The 18,532-nt window shown below is 57.6% G+C and overlaps 6 protein-coding genes across 6 annotated transcripts; 2 read left to right on the forward strand and 4 right to left on the reverse strand.

Moving 5' to 3' along the window:
• Positions 1 to 300: 300 nt before the first annotated feature.
• On the reverse strand, positions 301 to 2,942 carry MAD1 (Spindle assembly checkpoint component MAD1; the record flags this gene model as incomplete). The annotated part of the gene is made up of 2 exons (XM_032026356.1): positions 301 to 2,445; positions 2,514 to 2,942. The coding sequence occupies 2 exons, from the start codon at positions 2,940 to 2,942 to the stop codon at positions 301 to 303; spliced, it is 2,574 nt and encodes an 857-aa protein (XP_031877110.1).
• A 1,317-nt stretch (positions 2,943 to 4,259) lies between these two features.
• Positions 4,260 to 5,941, forward strand: CGGC5_v016273 (Phosphatidate cytidylyltransferase; the record flags this gene model as incomplete). The annotated part of the gene is made up of 2 exons (XM_032026357.1): positions 4,260 to 4,280; positions 4,349 to 5,941. 2 exons carry the CDS (start codon positions 4,260 to 4,262, stop codon positions 5,939 to 5,941), a joined length of 1,614 nt encoding a protein of 537 aa, XP_031877108.1.
• Positions 5,942 to 6,747: 806 nt separating this feature from the next.
• Positions 6,748 to 7,357, reverse strand: CGGC5_v016274 (uncharacterized protein; the record flags this gene model as incomplete). The annotated part of the gene is made up of 2 exons (XM_032026358.1): positions 6,748 to 6,911; positions 6,973 to 7,357. The coding sequence occupies 2 exons, from the start codon at positions 7,355 to 7,357 to the stop codon at positions 6,748 to 6,750; spliced, it is 549 nt and encodes a 182-aa protein (XP_031877109.1).
• Positions 7,358 to 10,265: 2,908 nt separating this feature from the next.
• Positions 10,266 to 10,972, forward strand: CGGC5_v016275 (uncharacterized protein; the record flags this gene model as incomplete). The annotated part of the gene is made up of 2 exons (XM_032026359.1): positions 10,266 to 10,409; positions 10,511 to 10,972. The coding sequence occupies 2 exons, from the start codon at positions 10,266 to 10,268 to the stop codon at positions 10,970 to 10,972; spliced, it is 606 nt and encodes a 201-aa protein (XP_031877107.1).
• Positions 10,973 to 12,068: 1,096 nt separating this feature from the next.
• Positions 12,069 to 14,132, reverse strand: CGGC5_v016276 (uncharacterized protein; the record flags this gene model as incomplete). The annotated part of the gene is made up of 1 exon (XM_032026360.1): positions 12,069 to 14,132. The coding sequence occupies one exon, from the start codon at positions 14,130 to 14,132 to the stop codon at positions 12,069 to 12,071; it is 2,064 nt and encodes a 687-aa protein (XP_031877095.1).
• An 819-nt stretch (positions 14,133 to 14,951) lies between these two features.
• Positions 14,952 to 17,705, reverse strand: CGGC5_v016277 (uncharacterized protein; the record flags this gene model as incomplete). The annotated part of the gene is made up of 2 exons (XM_032026361.2): positions 14,952 to 15,714; positions 15,769 to 17,705. 2 exons carry the CDS (start codon positions 17,703 to 17,705, stop codon positions 14,952 to 14,954), a joined length of 2,700 nt encoding a protein of 899 aa, XP_031877097.2.
• Positions 17,706 to 18,532: the final 827 nt, after the last annotated feature.

The following is an 18,532-nucleotide window of genomic DNA, read 5'->3' on the forward strand; positions in this document are numbered from 1 at the left end:
GCACATGCTATTGTAAAAGGTGAAATCTATGTTGAAATGGTGAACAGTCACTTGGTCTTGGGTGGTCTTGGGGCGAATAATTGTGGAATTATCCAAGGCAGTTTAGTTGAACAGAAATAATACATATTGTCATTAAGCAAAAGAATCATGCAGCATGTAAGCCTCGTCCCAGTCTAGGGTTCGAGGTGAGGTATCTCGTGTAAACAAACAAGTACATCGGCCCTGAAACACTAAACGAGCTATGCTTTTTGTTAAGAAAACCCATCGTATCCCGCTCCTACCCCCGTCCGGACGATACATTTACTCGCCCGAATTCTGGTTCCTTGAATGCTCTTCGTAAAACTCCAACGTGAGCGCGGCCAAGAAGCCGGGGATACACCCCTTCTCGCGCACCCAGAAGCCGATCTGGTCGCCGATGCGACGGGCAAAGGCGCTTTTTGGCCCGCCGCCGACCTTCATCGTTCCCTTCTCGCCGTCGAAAACGATGGAGTTTTCGTACTCGTCCGTCTGAGACGGGTAGAAGGTGGACTCGACACGCATCTTGCCGTTGGGCATGAACATGACGGTCCAACCGAGGGTCGAGAAGATGGCCTCTTTAAACTCGAGCGACTTCTTGGACCAGACCTCCTTGAGACGCTTGGCGGACTTCTGTGCGGATGCCGTCTCAGCGCGCGCCTCTTCGACCAGACGGTTTGCGGCGTCTAGTTGGGTGATGGGAATGAGGCGGACAGATGGATCTGAACGCAGCTGGGCGAGAAGGTCTGCGTTTTCTTGCTTGAGGGCGGTGAGGGTGGACATCTTGATGGCTTCAAAGTCCGAGGTGGGGTTGGAGCGGAGAGAGAGGATGCGCGTCTTGGATCGGGTCTTGAGGGTCTTGAGCTGTTCCTGCACGACAGACAGCTCCTTCTGAGTGACGCTATGTTGCGTCTGGACTGAAGACAGCTGATCTTGGAGCTTGCGGTTCTTGCGAGTGAGAAGGCCGACTTGTTCGTGTGCGGCCTCGTCGTTCTCGTCGCGTGGGCGTTTCGTGCCAGCAACTGTTGGTGCAGGCTTGCCTGACTCGATCGAAGACATCTCCGTGTGCAACGCTTGCACTTCCGAGCGGTACTTGTCGACCAGCTCCTCGAGCTCTTGAATGCGGCGGGACTTGGTTTCATCGACAGACTCCGGCTGGAAGGCCTCGTCCTCCGCGTCAAAGGTCTTAAGCTGAGCGCGAAGATATTCAACCTCCTTCACAGCAAGGACACGCTGGCGCTCGGTGCGCAGACGGGCCTTGTCAACGTTTTGGGTGGTGGCCGCAGTCTTTGCCTCTGCGAGTTGTGACTTGAGGTTGGCGTGCTCTTGTTGAAGAGAGTTGAGTGCAGACTCCTGCGCCGCCAGCTCAGCTTGGAGGGCTCCTATTCTCTCGACGTGGGAGGCTGACGTGAGTCTTTCTTGGATCAGAGCGCGAGCAACATCCTCGGGGGATTCAAACTCGGCCTCAGTGCCAGTGCTAGCTAGGTACGCAGTCCATGCCATGCGCTCATCCTCAAGACGTTGACGTTGCATGCGGGCTTCGGACAATTCCGTCTCCAGAGACTGGGCAGCCTCGAGCTTACGTTGAAGGGATCGCTTCTCCTCCTCAACGACCTCGACGGCCCTGTGAATCTGGCGCAGGTGCTTCAGCTCAGATAGCTGCTCGCGGTTGGTTGCTTCGAGGTTGCGAATATGTGTTACTTGTTCGGACAACTCCCGCTTGATGATAGCCATAGTATCAGCATCGCCAGTCTGGGCCTTCAGCCTGAGTACTTCCGCTTCAAGGTCCCCAATCGCGTTGTCTTTGTCGACAAGCTGGGATTGGACCTGTTGCAGGGCAGTCTCGCGAGCTTGTGATTCCTGCTCCAACTCCTGGACTGACTTTTGTGCAGCCTGCAACTGCATCTCCAAGTCGATTGTTTTCTTTTCGTTGATTCGGGCGGCTTCATCTTTTGCGCTTGAGAGGTCTTCCAACTGTTCCTGAAGCAATCGCGCTTCGTCTTCCGCACTTCGCGCGCGCTTTTCTAAGCTAGACTTCTCCTCGGACGCGCCCTCTCGCAAGTCACTCAGTTCCTTCTGGACATTCTCAAACTGTCGCTGTGCTTGCGACTTCTCGCTCTCGGCAGTCTGCTTAGCAGTGAAGTCCAGTTGGGCTCGGCGGCGTTCCTCCTCGAGTTCAACTTTGTGTCGCGCTTCGGCCATTTCCTTCTCTTGCTCGAATGTAGAGATCGTGTACCTGAGGGTGCCCAGCTCCGCCTTGAGCTCCTCAATCACCTGCCTTTGCGATTCATACCCGGCCGCGTCTGGCGGTGCCATGTTTTCCTTGGAACTCTCCCGAGAAGCGGCGCGTACCGAGCTTTGACGGGAACCGGGACGGCTATTCGCATCGCCGCCGGTGAAGAGGTTGTATGTCGGTTGGGTTGCGCGAAACTGAAAGTTTTTGGTCAGCGTTTGCGGGGATCGGGGTCTTTGTTTTTGTTTATTTTGGGGGATCGTACCCTGGATTCTCGGAGGGAGGTGTGAGGTCGTGGCAACGCGCTTCCGCCGGTGCTATTGCGAAAACGATTAGTTACGGAGCCTCTCCTGCCTGGAGGGTCGCCTGATGGGGTGTGAGAGCGCATGTCGTGGATGCTGTGCCGATTGTTAACGGCGCGTCTGAGGAGTGACTTGGTGTTTTGGCTCTGGGAGCTCAGGGTTGCCGGTGAGCGTGTCACGTGTTCTTTAGCAGGGATCTCTGCACTGGCTCGATCTCCCAGGCCCGGCGGCTCTCCCCTGTCGCCCCCGTCGGTTCCCCGCGGTGTCGCCTGCATCTCAGCTGAGGCAGCTGGGCCCGATTTGCTTGTCGCGTCTTGTTGCATTGCTGTCTTTCTCGTGGTCAAAAAACGACCAATCTCAAGCGTGAGCTGCTCGTCATCATCGTCTTCCATTTTGAAGAGCCGCTGGCGCTGTGAGTTTGAAGGTTGAAGTTGCGGAAAGAAAGTTTCGCCCTCTGAGATATGCAGAAAGTCAAGACATTCCTGACTTAGGTAGGTGTTGACGCAAGTTTGCGACTGTTCCTTTCCGATTTGCTACCTTAAGCTGTTCTCGGCATCGGCAGGTAGGAACTGGGCGGTGCTGCCTGTCAAAACCGTGGGTCACACTTGCAGCTTTGAGATGGAAAGTCTCTTCACTATTTGCACCTTCCTAGACATGGACTTTCTGCACTACAAATCAGCTGATGGCAATCGAAGTTTCTCCTGCTTCTCTTGCCTTGTCGGATGAACCCATACAGTCTTCGACTATTTTGAATCAGCAAGCTGCACTTGCCTCTTGTTGGTCATGTCATCTCATCATCTGTTCTGCTATTACCAGTTTCCCGTTCTCTTTTGCATTGTTTGAGCCCCTTCGCTGTTTCAATTGCTTCAAAAAGCTGTCAGATTCTTATCACGGCCTCAAGCATCAAAGAACAAGACACAGCTAGACAGACAACGGCCCTGGACCCTGTGGCTGTCACTGCGCCGGCTGAGAGGGCAGGGCGGAACGGCGGACAGGGGCAGCAGCACCATGACGTGATCCCCACATCCCACATGCCTGGAAGCTTGTTCCTGTCTTGGCTGCTGCATTGGTCACGGGCTGTTCCGTGCCCGGCTGCTCCTACCTAGTGCGTGCTTGCCCGAGCTCACTGCTAGAAGCAGATTTCAACGATAGCTTCAGCTCCTCCGAATTCCCCCTCCGAATTCCCCCTCCGCAACCCCGACAACGACGCCGAGCCCCTTCCAAGCCCATCGATACCCAGCGATACGATACCGCGAAACACCGCTTGCGAAGGTGAAGCTCGGCCAATTGGGGCAGACAGACAGGGGCAGCTGCCAGTAGCCATCAATTTGGTCCGTAATAGCCGAGCCCGAACCCGGACCGGATCTCTCGACTCGAACCACGCCCAAGCCGATTTGGAACGATCGCGAATTCACAAACTACTTGCGAGAGACTTCTACGGCGATACGGACGCTATTACTGCTTCGATTGGATATTGGGTGCAAGTTTGAGCCTGTTTGCGACACGGCTTGGGTTAACTCGGTCCGGACGGCTGCCTTTCTCCTTGCGGCCACTGCCTGCCCGCCTTTCCCGCCGTGACCTGGCTGCCTTGTGTGTTTTGGATGGATAAGCTCGAACTCCCACTGTCACTTTGATACTGCATCCATTCCCGTCCTCTCGTCCTACAACCCCACATCGACAGCCACGTCTACAACATCTAAGCGGCCACGATGACGATGTCCCGCCTTATGGTAAGCCCTCTCTCTGTCCCTAGCTGAATGGACCAGAGGTGGGAACTGCCTGCTGATACATGAGATAGCTTCAGCCTCTTCGGGCTGTCCCCTATCACTCTCTCCGGTCGGTCGCATCGTCGACCATCGCTGTGACACCCGCCTGGTCCGCTCGCTGGTACTCATCGAACGAAGACGACAAGAAAGGGGACCCTGCCAAGGAAGCCGACAAGAAGGAGAACAAACTCAAAGAAGAGGAGAAGGAGGATAGTCCACCCGCGTACACTCACCATGGGTCAACCATCAACTTCAACTGGGCACGCGAGGCCGAAAAAGCGCGCAAGAAGGAGGGCCCGACCATTTCCGAGGACAACTGGGAGGATCACGGAGACGCTAAGATCGAGGAATTTGATCAGCTCCCTTACAAAGATTTCGGCATCAACCAGCACATGGAGGTCAACGCCGAGTTCAAAAAGGTCTTGACAAACGTTGTTCGAGAGTTCCGCGCTCCCGTCATGTACGCCATGGCCTACGGCTCTGGTGTCTTTCCCCAGTCCAAGACTAGTAGAAGTGTCACTGATGAGGAGTTTCGCACCGTTCACCCCAAGCCGACGTCTTCCTTGATGGAGGTCCAGAAGGGCGGCCCTAAGATGATTGACTTCATCTTCGGAGTCACCCACACTCAGCACTGGCACTCACTCAACATGCGCCAGCATCGCAACCACTACTCTGGCTTGGCCAGCTTCGGCTCGGGCCTTGTCTCCACCTTCCAGGACCGCTGGGGTGCTGGAGTCTACTTCAATCCGTATGTCACTAAGAATGGCATGCTCATCAAGTACGGTGTGACCTCTATCGACAATCTCTGCACCGATCTGTCCACCTGGAACAACTTGTATCTCGCGGGAAGACTCCAGAAGCCGGTTAAAATCCTGCGCGATCATCCTCGAGTTCGTCTCGCGAACCAGGCCAACCTCCTCGCCGCCGTACGCACTGCTCTCCTTCTTCTCCCCCCTAAGTTCACCGAAAAGGAGCTCTACTCTACCATCGCCCGCATCTCCTACCTTGGCGACCCGCGCATGGCTCTCCCCACGGAAAACAAGAGCAAGATTTCAAACATTGTTGACAACAACATGGTCTCCTTCCGCAAGCTCTACGGCCCTCTCCTGAACACCTTGCCGAATATCGACTACAGCGAAGGGGCCGACCAGCAGGCGAAGCACATCTCGGACCCTGAGTACGATGGTGCCATGCACCAGGATATGGACCCCGTCAAGCGGGGCAACATGGTCCGCCGTCTTCCCAAGGCCTTCCGCTCGCGTCTATACTTCCAATACCAAAAGAAGTTCATGGTTCCGGCTGCCGACTTCAAGGCCATGATGGACGCTTCCAAGAATGAGGATGACGTTAGCTACAAGCGTCGCGAGGGCGGCGGCTTCGAACAGCGCATCGTGCAAGACGATCCCGAGGAGCTGCAAAAGTACATCCGCAAGGTTATCAAGCAGACGGTCAACTGGCCCGCCACTGCTCAGTCCATCAAGGGCTTCTTCACCGCAGGCGTAGGCCGCTCCATCCGCTACATGTCTGAGAAGTGGACCAAGTATAATGAGGGCAAGGCGAAAGCCAAGGCCGAGGAGCAGAAGAAGGCAGACGAGGATGCCGAGAAAACCAAGAAGTCTGGATAGACGGCCACATCAAGTTGACCACTTACATGTATGGTTGACGACTTGCACAGTCTGCTCGATGCAGCTTACGAACATTCAACATGCGACGCCTTAACGCCTAGTACATATGATATTTTTCGCCACGAAGTTTTCAAGCTTCAACCTGTACATTACCGCGAAAGCATCTGAGCGAAGACTGCTCCTTTTAGCTCGACTCACTCGGCAGGCCATGTTGGCGATGGTTCGGTATTCGGATCTTGCGCTGCTTGAGAACTGTCTCACTGTGCCATTTCTTTTCCTTTGTCTACGTCGATACGGAAAACTTGCATTAGCATTAGGGTGGTTCGACTTAGAACAGGAAAAGGATTGGGGTTCTTGGTTGATACGCCTTGTCATTTGATTCGTTGCGCTTGCAGAGCTGGCTTTCCGCAGAGTCCTGAGAACTCGGCGAGGATTTCTAGGTCCACTGGAGCATTGAGAGGTTCAAGGAGAAATCCCTACGACACCCATGGTGAAGAGGCGAGGCATTTGGCGTTGAGGGCTTGTAACACAGTACTACCAGGCGAGAACCTGAAGGCCAAACTTTTGGCGATCTGAATGAAGTGCGACAACGTCGCAAGTTGCCATGACCGATATGCCATTCCTGCTTGGATTCATATACTTACTACAAGCCTAGGCCATAGCCTTGGAATTCATTCTCTCACGCACCCGCACTGCTTTGTAACCGTGTTTTTCTTGTCGAACATGGAATTATTATATCAGGCAATAGCCCGGTTAATAGTACAGGTTGTTGTTCATTACATCATCAGGCAAACCCCTCGGAGATTTTACCACTTCTTCTTGGCGTACTCGGCAGCACCGTCAATGATCTTGTCGGTGAAGCCCTCGTCCTTCTTCTTGTCCTTCTTGTCCTTGCCGCCGCCTCCCAGCATGCCGCCGAGGAAGCCGCCGCCGGAGGAGCTCTTCTTGTCGTCATCGTAGCTGTTGCGGCCTGTTTTCTCGTTGTTAGTATACACTGTGGGTGTCATGTCTGGAAACAGGGGAAAACTCACGTCCATGGGAAGAGTGGCCACCGCCGTAGGAGTCTGAGGGACCGTAGTCGTCACGGCGTCCGCCGCCGCTGCCGTAGCTGTCACGGCCGCCTCCATAGTCATCGCGGCGAGAGCCGCCTCCGTAGCCACCGCCGTAGTCGTCACGACGGCCGCCTCCCATGCCGCCACCCATGCCTCCGCCCATGCCTCCGCCCATGCCGCCGCCGTAGTCATCACGTCGGCCGCCGCCCGTGCCGCCGCTGCCGTAGCTGTCGCGGGGAGGACCGCCCATGCCGCCGCCGTAGCTCTCGTAGCCGCCTCCGTAGCCGCCTCCACGACGGTCGTAGTCGTTGCCGCCGCCGTAGTTGCCGGAGGAGCCGTAGTTCTCGTGTCTGCCGGAGTGCATTTTGGATGTGTGTTTATAAGAGATGTGTGTTTAGAGTGGTTGGGTGTTTGAGGTTTGCGGTGATGGTGATGGGGTTGTTGTTATTGTTGGTTTGTTCTGATGAGTGAGATGAATTGGATGCTTGGAGAGGTTCGATGTCTAGAGTTATATACTTGATCAAGCTTTCCCAAGTCTTGTCGTCAACCTGTTTTCCTCAGCTACGTCAAATCCTACTCCATCGAAAACACAACAAGACATCACCAAGCATCATGGGAAGGCAAGCAGGGCGTCGCCGCCCACCGCCCACAGGTTTACGTTTGCATGGCAAAGAAGACGTCAAGCCCGTCCGGGGGGCGTCGCATCACGATTCACATCCCGCCTCGGAGTCTTGAGGTGATGGAGGGATCTCCAGCCAAGCACGCGACCAAGTGCCGTCTTGCCCGGGTTGCCTTGGTTCCAGGCCCAGCAGCAGGATACGGCTGTATGTCACTGTGTATCGTGAGCTTACGTGTGGGAAGAAGAACCGTGAACAGGCAAAGACCAAGCAACGGGCAGGTTCTGCGATGAACAAGTTTCCGGTGGTGGGAATACTGGGAACGGGCGGTGGTTGTGACGATGAGCCGCAATCGTCTGGCTCCATCTGATCTCATCGCGCGCCGGTCATTTCCCTAAAGGGGGCGTTCTTTGTGGGCACGCCGCGGGGGGGCCCTTTACGGGACGTGGGCCGGGAGAGGCGTCGCGGTGTGGCAATGTGGAGACGGACGCCTTTCTGCATGGTGTGGCCCCGGTGGGCGCTTGAGGCTTGAGCAGGAGGTACGTAGCGGGTTGATCACGAGAAAACTTGGACTGGGCTTGTTTTATTTATGGAAGCTGGACCCTGCTTTTTTCTTTCCGCCGCAAGGGAAGATGGGCGATCGGTGTTCCTGTCGTTCGTGTCGGTGGTGGACGATAGTAGAAACACTAATGGTGTGAGAGGTGTCGTCGGTTCAGAGGCGGTGGTGGTGGTGTTCAAACGGCGCGGTTTGGCATGTTTCTGGAAGGGTTTCGCTGCGGAGATGGGAGAGACTGGCGAGGTGAGGTGCCGGGGATGACGCAAACGGTTTCTGGGCGAAGGACCTCTGTCCGTTCAGCCGTTGCCAAGCGTCCATTGTGCCCACCGGAGACGAAGGACATCCATCTACATAGTACACCTGAGGTACGGATTGAGGCTGACATAAGGCGAGAAAGAGCCCCTGTCTGACAGTGACAGACTGCCAGAGCTAAAGGGCCTGGCATTCCTGCTGCAAAACCTTACGGACCAGAAGGCGGGACGGCGGGCAAGGGTCCTCCCAGCCTCCTCACTTACTCCCACTAACATATCAGTAGAGACCACCCAGGAAGGCTTGAAAACGAACAATTGGCGGTGTTGGATGTGTATGCGTACTCTGTAGACGCCCAAACAATGCCCAGTCCTCCCGGGCTTCCCTCCTATCCAACCACCGGAGGTTCTTGGCCGCATCCCCCGACTCGCCCGCTGGGCATCTCCAAGGTTCTGCCCGGGCCACTTTGCTGATGACCTGTCGCATCCAGATTATCTCCCATTTCCCACTCTCTCTTGTTCTCCAAGGAAGGCTTCTGCAGCCGTTAGGACGCACAGCCACCTGAATGGGAGCGGGACGGCCATTGTGCTGGTTTGCGCCCCGAGAGATGCAGTCGTAGTGCGGCGGCGGCGGCGGCGTCGGACTCGTGGGAGAGAAGACGATCAAGTTCCCGCCATCCGAGGGAGAGCATTCCAAGAATCCAAGGGTCCTAGGACGGTCTGTTGATCTAGACATTTTCGGCCCATTAGTCTACAGATTCTATTCCCGCCTCGCATTTTCAGCTACAACCACTTGCAAAACTCTCCTTCCCTCCCTCCCGTGCCCAAAGATGAGCGACGCAGACATGGCCATCTCCTCCCATCCTCCATTCCCTCGGGGCGCATCCTTGTCCAGAAATGCTTGGCAAACCCGGACTTCTCGCTTGTCCCCTTCCCCCAAATCCTATGGCTAGACAGAAGAGCTGAGGCGGCCTTTTGCGCAGGACGCCCAAACTCCCTCCTTGGACTGATTAAGTGCATTCGCTTGCCCACTGCGCTGCTGTGCTCGCTTCGTGTTGGCCCTTTTCTTCTTTTTGCTTCTTCTGTCCATGTGCAAAAATCCATCACTTTGGAAGTGACGAGGTCGTTCGGAATTGGGCATCTTCCACTTGCAATTGGGTCGGGAACCTTCATTCTCCTGCAGGTCGCTCCTGTGCCACCAGCAACCATTCATTCACCACCCAGGGCAGGTCACATTCAACCACCTGCTTGTTTCCTCGACCTGCCAACCACACCACCACCACCACCACCGCTCCTCTCGAGCCGCAGCCAGTCGTAGTTCGTCTTGACATCCGCTCCACGTACCTTACGCAGCCATTCCTTTTCCCCGCTGGACGTCGGCGGTTGGGCGAGGCAGAACCCGACCTTCAAACAACAACCGCACCACACCTCGACTTTTTGGCGACTCTCGCCTTCTCCATCTCACACTCATCCACTTCACTCACCACACCGGCCGTCTTGACTGACCGTTGCCGAATGTAACACACGCACGCACTCAACGGGCCACCACAAAGAAGAAAAAGCGACGCCACCGAAACAAAGGCGCCCATCAGAAAAACGAAACGGCCGGCCCTTGTCGTTATTACCATTTCATTTTCTCTCTCGTCCCTGCTCGTACCTGAAGCCGCTCCGCCCGCGCCGGCGACCGACTCCGACGTTACAGTCCGCCCAGCACCCCGACCGACCCGACCGACCGTCCTCACCGACACGACCCCGCAAGCGAATGATCCCACGATAGAGAACCCTTGAGGTCCCTTTTTTCTTGTGTCGACGACTTGGAGGCGGCCGAGTCCTCGTCTGCCGTTGCCAGCCATGGCGCGCCCGCGCATCCCCCATCTCTATGGCATCCTCCAGTTCTGCCTACGCCTGACCCTCGTCGTGTTCGAGGTATGCGCCCTCGCAGCGCTCATCATGCTCTCGCGCTACGGGTTTGATTTTCCCATAGGATATGTCGCGGTATGCTTTAACCCCTGCCTCCTTCCTGATCGTGTTCCATGAACAGGAATAAGAAATTTTCAAAAAAGCGAAGCAATTGCTAACACAGACCTCTGCGACAGTCCGTCTCAGGCATCGTCTACTCCATGGCCGAGATGGTCACCCTCGCCAACTCCACCGGCCAGATCCCGCGCCTACGCACCGGCGCCCTCGTCGTCGGCGACTTCATCCTCTTCGTCCTCGGCCTCGTCGCCTTCTTCTACTTCATCATCCTCAACGGCTGGCGCACCGGCAGCCCCCACCGCGAGTACAAGGCCTGGCGCGACGACCCTCTGCGCGTCGAGAAGGCCACCTGGGCCCCCTGGTACATGTGGCTGCAGCTCATCGCCGCCATCCTGCATTTCCTCTACATGGTCATGCACTGCGTCGATGCCTGCAAGGAGGGCAGCCCGCAGCAGCAGCGCAGGCGGCAGGAGAGGCGGCGGCAGAGGGCGTTGCTGAGGGAGAGGGAGCGGCAGAGGGATCCGGAAGTTGCGCAGGTTGTGACGCAGCCGGCTACGACGACGACTACGACGACAAGCTGATGATGCCTTTGGGATGAAAGGATCGTTTCTTAACGTATTGGGTTTTGTGCTGGTGTTTTTGGAGTTGGAGAGGGATCCTGATTTTGGTGCGTTTTGGTGCATTGGTTGCTGTGGCCCTGAGCAAGTGCTGGTCTAGGCCCCCGAAGGAGCTGTTTTTAAAGGAGAAAAGTTATGTTTGGATATGGTCACTGGATCGGCGAAAAGAGCCTCGCGAAAGGCGTGTTTCCTTGACCCGGAAACGCGTGAGGACTTGCATATGGCCTCTGCAGCTGCTGCGCCTACATTTGCATACATACACACTGGGACTGATACCCGGGGAAAATACCACAACATTCACATTCATCAGAACTGTTGAACGCGCAAAGCTGAACTTACGAAATTGACAGCAGACACTTCCGCCGTCCCATCTTCTCTGACCGTCCGATTTCTCGGGCAAACCCCGTTGTTTGAGATGGCAGAGAAAGGGTTTGTCCCGTACGGAGAGTTCTGACTCTGGACGTTGAGGGTTGGGATCTTGTAGCCGCGCCTCGCGAAAAAGCTCGGATGAGTTTGAAACGCTGGGCAGTCTGCGGCCTCTGCGTTTCTTGCTTCTAGTGCGTGGGCAAGGTTTGAGGCGAGGCGATCTTGTATGGTTCTCGTCTTGTCCTTTTTGGTTGTTTCGTGCAGGGAATGGGCGTGTAGTGGTTCGTGGGAGAAGAAAGCCGCCCTTCTGCTGTGGCTGGAGCTTTCTCTTCTTGTTGATGTGATCGTTTGGGTATGGGAGCCCTCAACTTCGTCAGACTTTGACCGGGCCAATACATCATGTATCTATGGGATGGATTCCATCTAGTGTCGTCCGCTTGGACGTTGCCCAGGCCGTACGCTTACTGATGCGGTAGGTTATTGAAAACCACACAGACGTGACCGGGGCGTGCGATGGGCTGTCAAAAGCTACTCGGACGTTATTCAGCGGATGTATTGAGACGGAGTCCGATGGGATGAGCTTTGGGGATCCGGAACTGATCAACCACTCCAACGTCTCTACGCAGTCACATCTCAGTCCGAAATCAGAAATACGGTAACGTATCGACTCTCATTATTACATGCATACAAGCTTTCACGCCTCTCTCTTTGACACTATCACGTTAACAACCTCCCTCCCCGTCCCCCCCTCAACCCACCTCCCACCACCCCCAAACTCGACCCATCCCCTCGTCCCCGTCGGCACATCCCACTCCACGCTCGCGACACTCCCGTTCCTCACCTCCCACCGCGCGCTGAACCTTCCCAGCGCCGTCGTGAACCCCGCCTGCGCGGCCTCCACCTCCCCGAACACGGGCTTCAGCCGCCACTCCCGCCCCGCGGGCGCCGTCACGCGCAGCCCGACGAGGTACTCCGTCAGCGTGCTCGTCGGGCCCGAGCTCCAGCCGTGCGCGTGCGAGACGTAGCTCGGGTCGTCCGTGTACCCGCGCGTCTTGCGATATCCGAAGCTGCCATCCGTGAGATAGCCCTCGATCACGGTCGACTGCGTGCCGTTCGGGTGGGTGAGGTACCAGCCCCAGCTGTCGCGGATGAGGCGGAGCGCGCGGTCGGGCCGGCCGGCGGCGAAGTGCGCCTCGAGCTCGATGGAGGTGATGAAGGGCGAGACGTTGCCGGGCAGCTCGGGAGAGGCGGGGCCGATGGGGGTCCAGTTGTCGGTGAGGGCGGCGGAGACGGAGGCGGCTTCCGGGGAGGATGGGGCGAGGAGGCCGAAGGCGAGGGCGTAGGCGTTGGCGTCTTGCGGGTAGAGGGTGCGGTTCTTGTAGCCGTCAAAGAAGGCGCCCTTGGCGGGGTCCCAGAGGTGGGTTTTGATTGCGGTTTTGAGGGTCTCGGAGCGGGCGAGCCATGTCGAGGTGAGGTTTGCGGAGGGGGAGGAGGAGGAGTTGGACGGCGCGAGGTCGGCGAGGAAGGCGCCGGTGGTGAGGGTGCGGAAGAGCAGCATGTTGGGCGCGCTGCCGTTCGTGGAGTAGATGTAGCGCGCCCAGTCGCCGGTCGCGGTGGCGTTGAGGATGCCCGTGTCGGGGATGATCTTGGCGCAGATGTAGTCCATGGCGCGGAGGTAGGCGGCCCAGTTGGAGGCGAGCCAGGGGAGGTCGCCGGAGAAGAGGACGTAGTTGTAGGCGCCGATCATGGTCCACATGTGGTAGGTGTCGCTGGTCGCGTCGAGGTAGGGCGGGCCGGCGCGGGGGAAGATGCCGGAGGGCTGCTGGTAGTCGAACATAGTCTGGAGGGCGTTGCGGGCGCTCTCGAGGTCGCCGGTGCTGACGAAGGCGGAGGGGACGGCGACGCCCATGTCGCCGGGCCAGATCCAGCGGTCGCGCTTGGCGCCGTCGAGGAGGAGGGAGGAGCCGACGCCGAGGTAGGCGTCGTTGAACCAGGAGCCGTTCCAGACGGCCTCGGTGAGGACGCGGCCGGTCTCCGGCGGCGCGGCGTTGGTCTGGAGGGTGTAGGCGCCGGCGTACCAGATCTTGTTGAGGAGGTCGGAGGAGCAGTGGAAGTAGCCCTGGTAGGCGCGGAGGTTGGACCAGGTCGGCTGAAAGACGATCTCGAGGGAGACATCGTCGATGGCGAGGGTTGGAGCGCTGGTGTTGGAGGTTGAAGAGGAGGAGGAGTTGGTCATGAGGTAGAGGGTGAGGTAGCGGAAGCCGCCGCGGAGCTGGGCGAAGGGGACGGTGTAGGAGCCCTCGCCCGCGGCGGTGATGTTGTGGAAGAGGGCGCCGTCGACGCTGATGAGGGTGGCGTTCGGGCCGCGGTAGTTGCCGTTGGAGTTGTCGGAGTACTCGCCGATCCAGTTCTTCGCTTCCGTCCAGGCGAGGCCGAGTGTCGCGGGGCCGTCGCCCGTGTAGGTGTAGTTGACCGTCGTGATGCCGCCCACGAGCACGCCAAAGTCAAACACCAGCGCCGAGCCGTTGCCCTTGAGCGGCTGGGCGCACGGGAACGAGCCGATGGCATCACCTGTCGCGAGGGAGAGGACGGACTTCGGGCGGGCAGTGCGGGAGTCGGGAGCGTAGATGTTGGCGTCCCAGGGGCCCGGGAAGGACGCCTCGGTTGGATGAGTGCATGTTGCGTTGCGCCAGCAGGAAGATGCCAGGGTGCTGGCGACGAGGCTCGCGCCTAGGAAGAAGCTCTTGGACGAGACCATGGCGGGCTTGAGGTCTAACCCAGGTGAGAGGAGACAGCTTGAGTAGGCGAGCCCATCCGGACGGGAGTGAGTTTATGAACGAAGCATCGCGAGGTGTTATGCCGAACGATGTCACCGCATCCAGGGCGGTGGGATTCGAGAGACGCGACCTGGGCATTTAGCCTGGAGAGCAATCCTAGTTCGGTCCCCGCGAGACGGCTCTCTCTAACCTGGGGTGGCCATGATGGTACTAAAGACACGAGGTGAGGTGATATTTGCCGGTAGATATGGGCCCCTCTCGGTCAATTCGGGACAAAGTTACGTGAGAAGCTTTCACCAGCTCATCAGCTCAGTGATTCGTCTGGGGAGGTGGCCAATGATGGAGCTATACCGTTTCCACGAGTCGCGGTTCCTGAGAGGAGCCAGGCACTTCTGACCCAATCCAAGCGGCCTAAACACACAGTTTCGAAGCCAATGGCAGGGGGGAGCCCTGGGCCGAAGGGGCACTTCCTCATGTCGGGATATCGGCAGATTCGAAGAGAAATGAGAAGCGGGGAGAATCGTGCGGGGTAATAAGATGGTGGCTGGATCTTTTCGCGGGGGAGAAGGCCGGGGATGCGGGGTTTGGAGAAGGTGGGACACTTGGCGTTCGTCTGATCATTTCGTGTTAGTTCTGGGGTGAAACATTGCTCCTGGGCTTGCTGTATTCGTTGCGCTGAACGGAGATGTTAGACAAATTGGACGTCTGTCATCACAGCTTGGGTGGGAATCATGGCGCTTGTTGTAAGAAGCTTCTATTCTTTCACCCAAAATTTGTACACTGAAACAATTCGACTTTGTCTACGCCTTCGCAATCGTGACTTCGGCCTTTCCGCTCGACAAATCAACCTTATATCCACCTCTCGCCTGGGTAGCCCCTGTTACCGCAAATGCCGCTCCTCCGGTGGTCTGAGAAAGCCACACGATGGCCGAAGAGGCCTTGAGAGCCGCATCAGACGCAGCCTGGCTGACGCTTAGCTTGACGGTCTGGCCCTCTCGATCATACGTGACGGTGCCAATAGCTCCAGCGCTCAACGAGATCTTCAATCCCAGATCCGCAACAAATACCCGCCGGCGAACCGCATCCCTCGGCTCGGCGACGACAGAAGTGGCGGTTGACTCTACCACATTGCCTCCAAACACGACCTCGCCATACTTCTCGGCATTGACAATGTACAGCGTCTGGCCGAGGCCGAGGCCAAGGAACCCGAGACCGTAGTCGCCGGTGTAGGGGTCCCACTCAAGGTGCTCGGGGAACGAGTGGAACGCAGCGGACGGGCAGCCCTCCTCGTCGATGTTGCTCAGGGGCGCGGTGTTGCCTGCGAACGCGACGCGGATGGCGTTGAAGTCGGACGGGTTGCGCTCGTAGTAGTGCAGCATGGGCAGAGAGTTGAGGCCGGAGCCGTAGTGGTGGAGCTGGCGCTCCGTGCCGGCGTGCTTGGCGCCGTAGTTGAAGTCCCAGTACCGGCGGGCGTTGCCGTTCCAGCCCCAGTGGGCGACGGTGGGCATGTACGCCGTGATGCTGTTGATGGCCTTGGTCGCGGTGGTGTTCAGGCCGAAGTAGCTTTCGCAAGTTAGCAAGGTTCACCGGTTCATGGCTGGAGATTTCATGACTTACTTGGTCCAGTAGTAGACGCCCTCTTGCCCGGTACTGTCCCAGGCCATCTCGCTTCCGAACGGCACGGCAAGGGTCTCCCAGAAATCGGCGCGGTACTTCATCGAGGCCTCGAGTGTGGACGCCTCCTGCGTCATGTTCTCGCGCTTCAGATCCTCGAGAAGCTCGGCAAAGACCGTCTCGCCCATCAATCCAGTCAGACCGTAGTCGCAGTCCTTGGCGCCGTCCTTGAGGCAGTACTGCACGGTGTTGAACGCTTGGTTGATATACCAGCTCCACTCCTCCCGGGTCTTGATCTCGGGGTAGTCTCTGGCCACACGGTACATGGACCAGTAGGCGATGACGGGGTGGACGTAGTTGTAAGCGCGGACGGTGGTGTACGACCTCTCCTTGTTCCACGCGGCCCAGGTGGTCCAGTCGAGGTCTGCGTTGTACGTGTAGTTGACTGCGTCAGGTTGGTAGAAGAAGGTGCTCGCCCTCACGGCAAACGAGTCGGGAGGCTGGATCGTGCCGAGGACGGTCTCGTGGATGAACTCGTCGAGGACCTCGACCTCGCTGGCCACGGGCTGCACGAACAGCTTCGTGGCCGCGGCGACGTACGCACCCGTGCCGCCCTCGTCGCTCAGTCCCGCAATCCAGACGCGGTAGTCCTGCTCGACGATGGCGTTGACCTCGCGGTCGTAGCCCATGATGGACGGCGCGCGGCCGAAGGGGTCGGAGGTGTCGTTGAAGTGGGCGGAAGTGGTGAGGAAGTGGCCCAGGTCGGAGACCGTCTGCGTGGCGGCCTTGGTGATGAAATAGTGGACGACTTGGGTCTTGCCGTCTTCGTAGGTGATGGTGATCTTGCTTCTTCCCCATTTGCCTTCAACAGGGGTGATGAGGTAGGGCGAGCCCTTGGCGGCCGTGTCCTGCTTCACAGTGAACACGCCAGAGTCGTCGATGGACTTGACGGGGGAGGAGTGTGTGAGGTACAGGCGAGCAGTGAGGTCTGCGGGCACGACGTATCCCGGGATGCCCACGGCAAGAGGGATGCCCGACTTCTCGACGGCATCTTCGATGGTCTGGATGCTCTCGGCGGCGGAGAACTTGAGACCGACGGAATAGGTCTCGCCAGCCTCCAAAGTCTTGGACGTGGGGGTGTTCCACGGGGCACCACCCTTCCACTCCGTCTCCGCCCAGGCCTTGGAGTGAATCATCCACTCATAGTTGCCCTCGTACGTCTGGCTCTGGTAGTAGTAGTCACCCTGCGGCTCGCTGAGAAGTCTCCATGCTTCGAAAGGGCTCGAGCCGAGAGGCGCGACGACGAGCGCGTTGCCGGTTCCCTTGACGGGAGACACACGAACGTAGCCGGCGTCAAGGCCAATGTACGGATCCGCGAGCGAGCACTTGTCCTGGAGGTTCTCCGCCTCGCGCGTGCTGAAGACATTGTTGATGGAGACGGGAAGGCCAAGGGATCCGAGCTCGACGGTGCCGTTGCCCGTGTTGGTCAGGTTGATGCGCAGAGCCAGGCTGTCGCTTTCGGTCAGCCACTCTCTCGTGATGGCGAGAGGAATGCCGCTGGGCAGTGTAGGTCCCAAGTCCGCGCCGGCAAGGACACCGGATGCGAGGCCTTCCAGAGCCTTCACAGGTTTTCTGGCCTGGGCAGAGTCGACGCTGGTCCAGTTACCGGCGCCGGCGACCTTGTAGCGAAAGGTGACGTCTCCGAGGTAGTGGGCGCCTTCGGTGTGCGTAAGGTTGGAGAGGAAATCCGAGGGAAGAAAGTCGTGGCCGGAAGCGACCTTGAGCGAAGCGAGAGTCTGGGAGTCGCGAACGAACTGGCCGCTGACCTGGCCCGTCTTGTAATCAATGAAGCCATTCGCGATACCGAGGTTGTCTTGGCCGTTGACAAGTGCTGCAAGAGCCAGCGTCAGAGCCGGGCCCAAGCCTGAGAACCGAGACATGGTGAAAGACGAGGAGAGTCAAGCCCTTGTTCGCGCAACGAGCCGTACCTTGCATGCATGTCGTACATTATCGGACGGCAGTACCTTGCTTTTAAGTCTTTCTTGTCTTCATTGGAGGTTGCAACATGCAGCCCTCCGGCCCCCTTGTCGATATGCGCTACTCCCCCATTCGCCCGCCAAGAAATGCCGTTTGGTGACATTGTGATGGAAGGCAATCGTTCCATCCGTTGTGGAGGGGCCCGGCGACTCAATCTAGAAGCTCGGGTGGCATTCATACGAAGGAAAAATATAACGGGAATCGGGGAATGGCCCGATTGCTTCGGCTATTAGCAAATGATCGGCATGCGCCCATCCTTGTTTATGATTGGGGGCTCGCCTCGGCAGACCTCATGTAAGGTACCTGAATGCGACCGGGCGGAGCTCGTAATTATACGAATAAGCCTTTTGCTTTTGTGTTTGGATTCGGGCAACTGTGTGGTGATTCATTGCAAGCTAAACCCCGGATTCTGCCTCGTCTTAATCGACTTTAGATTAAGACCGAATCATGGAAACTCCACCTCCAAAGTCTGGAGATATTTTGGCCCGGCGGGATGATCGCCTACGCCGACGGAACTGTCCGTTTAGACTTCATCTCAAAGTTAAAAGACCAGACGAACACGTCGGTTTCGGTTCAAGCTTCCCATTGGCCTGGCAGTTGGAGAATCCCCGACGAACATCGTTGCTTGATATGATTCATAAATCTGATTCAGCTTCAATTACCAAAAGGTCCTCGATCCAATATAAACCGCAACCCCGACACGTTAAGCTTCCCCGAACCTTTGTCCATT

This window comes from Colletotrichum fructicola, assembly GCF_000319635.2.
Source record: "Colletotrichum fructicola Nara gc5 chromosome Unknown KSG_Nara_v1_contig10, whole genome shotgun sequence".
Lineage (NCBI taxonomy): Eukaryota > Fungi > Ascomycota > Sordariomycetes > Glomerellales > Glomerellaceae > Colletotrichum > Colletotrichum fructicola.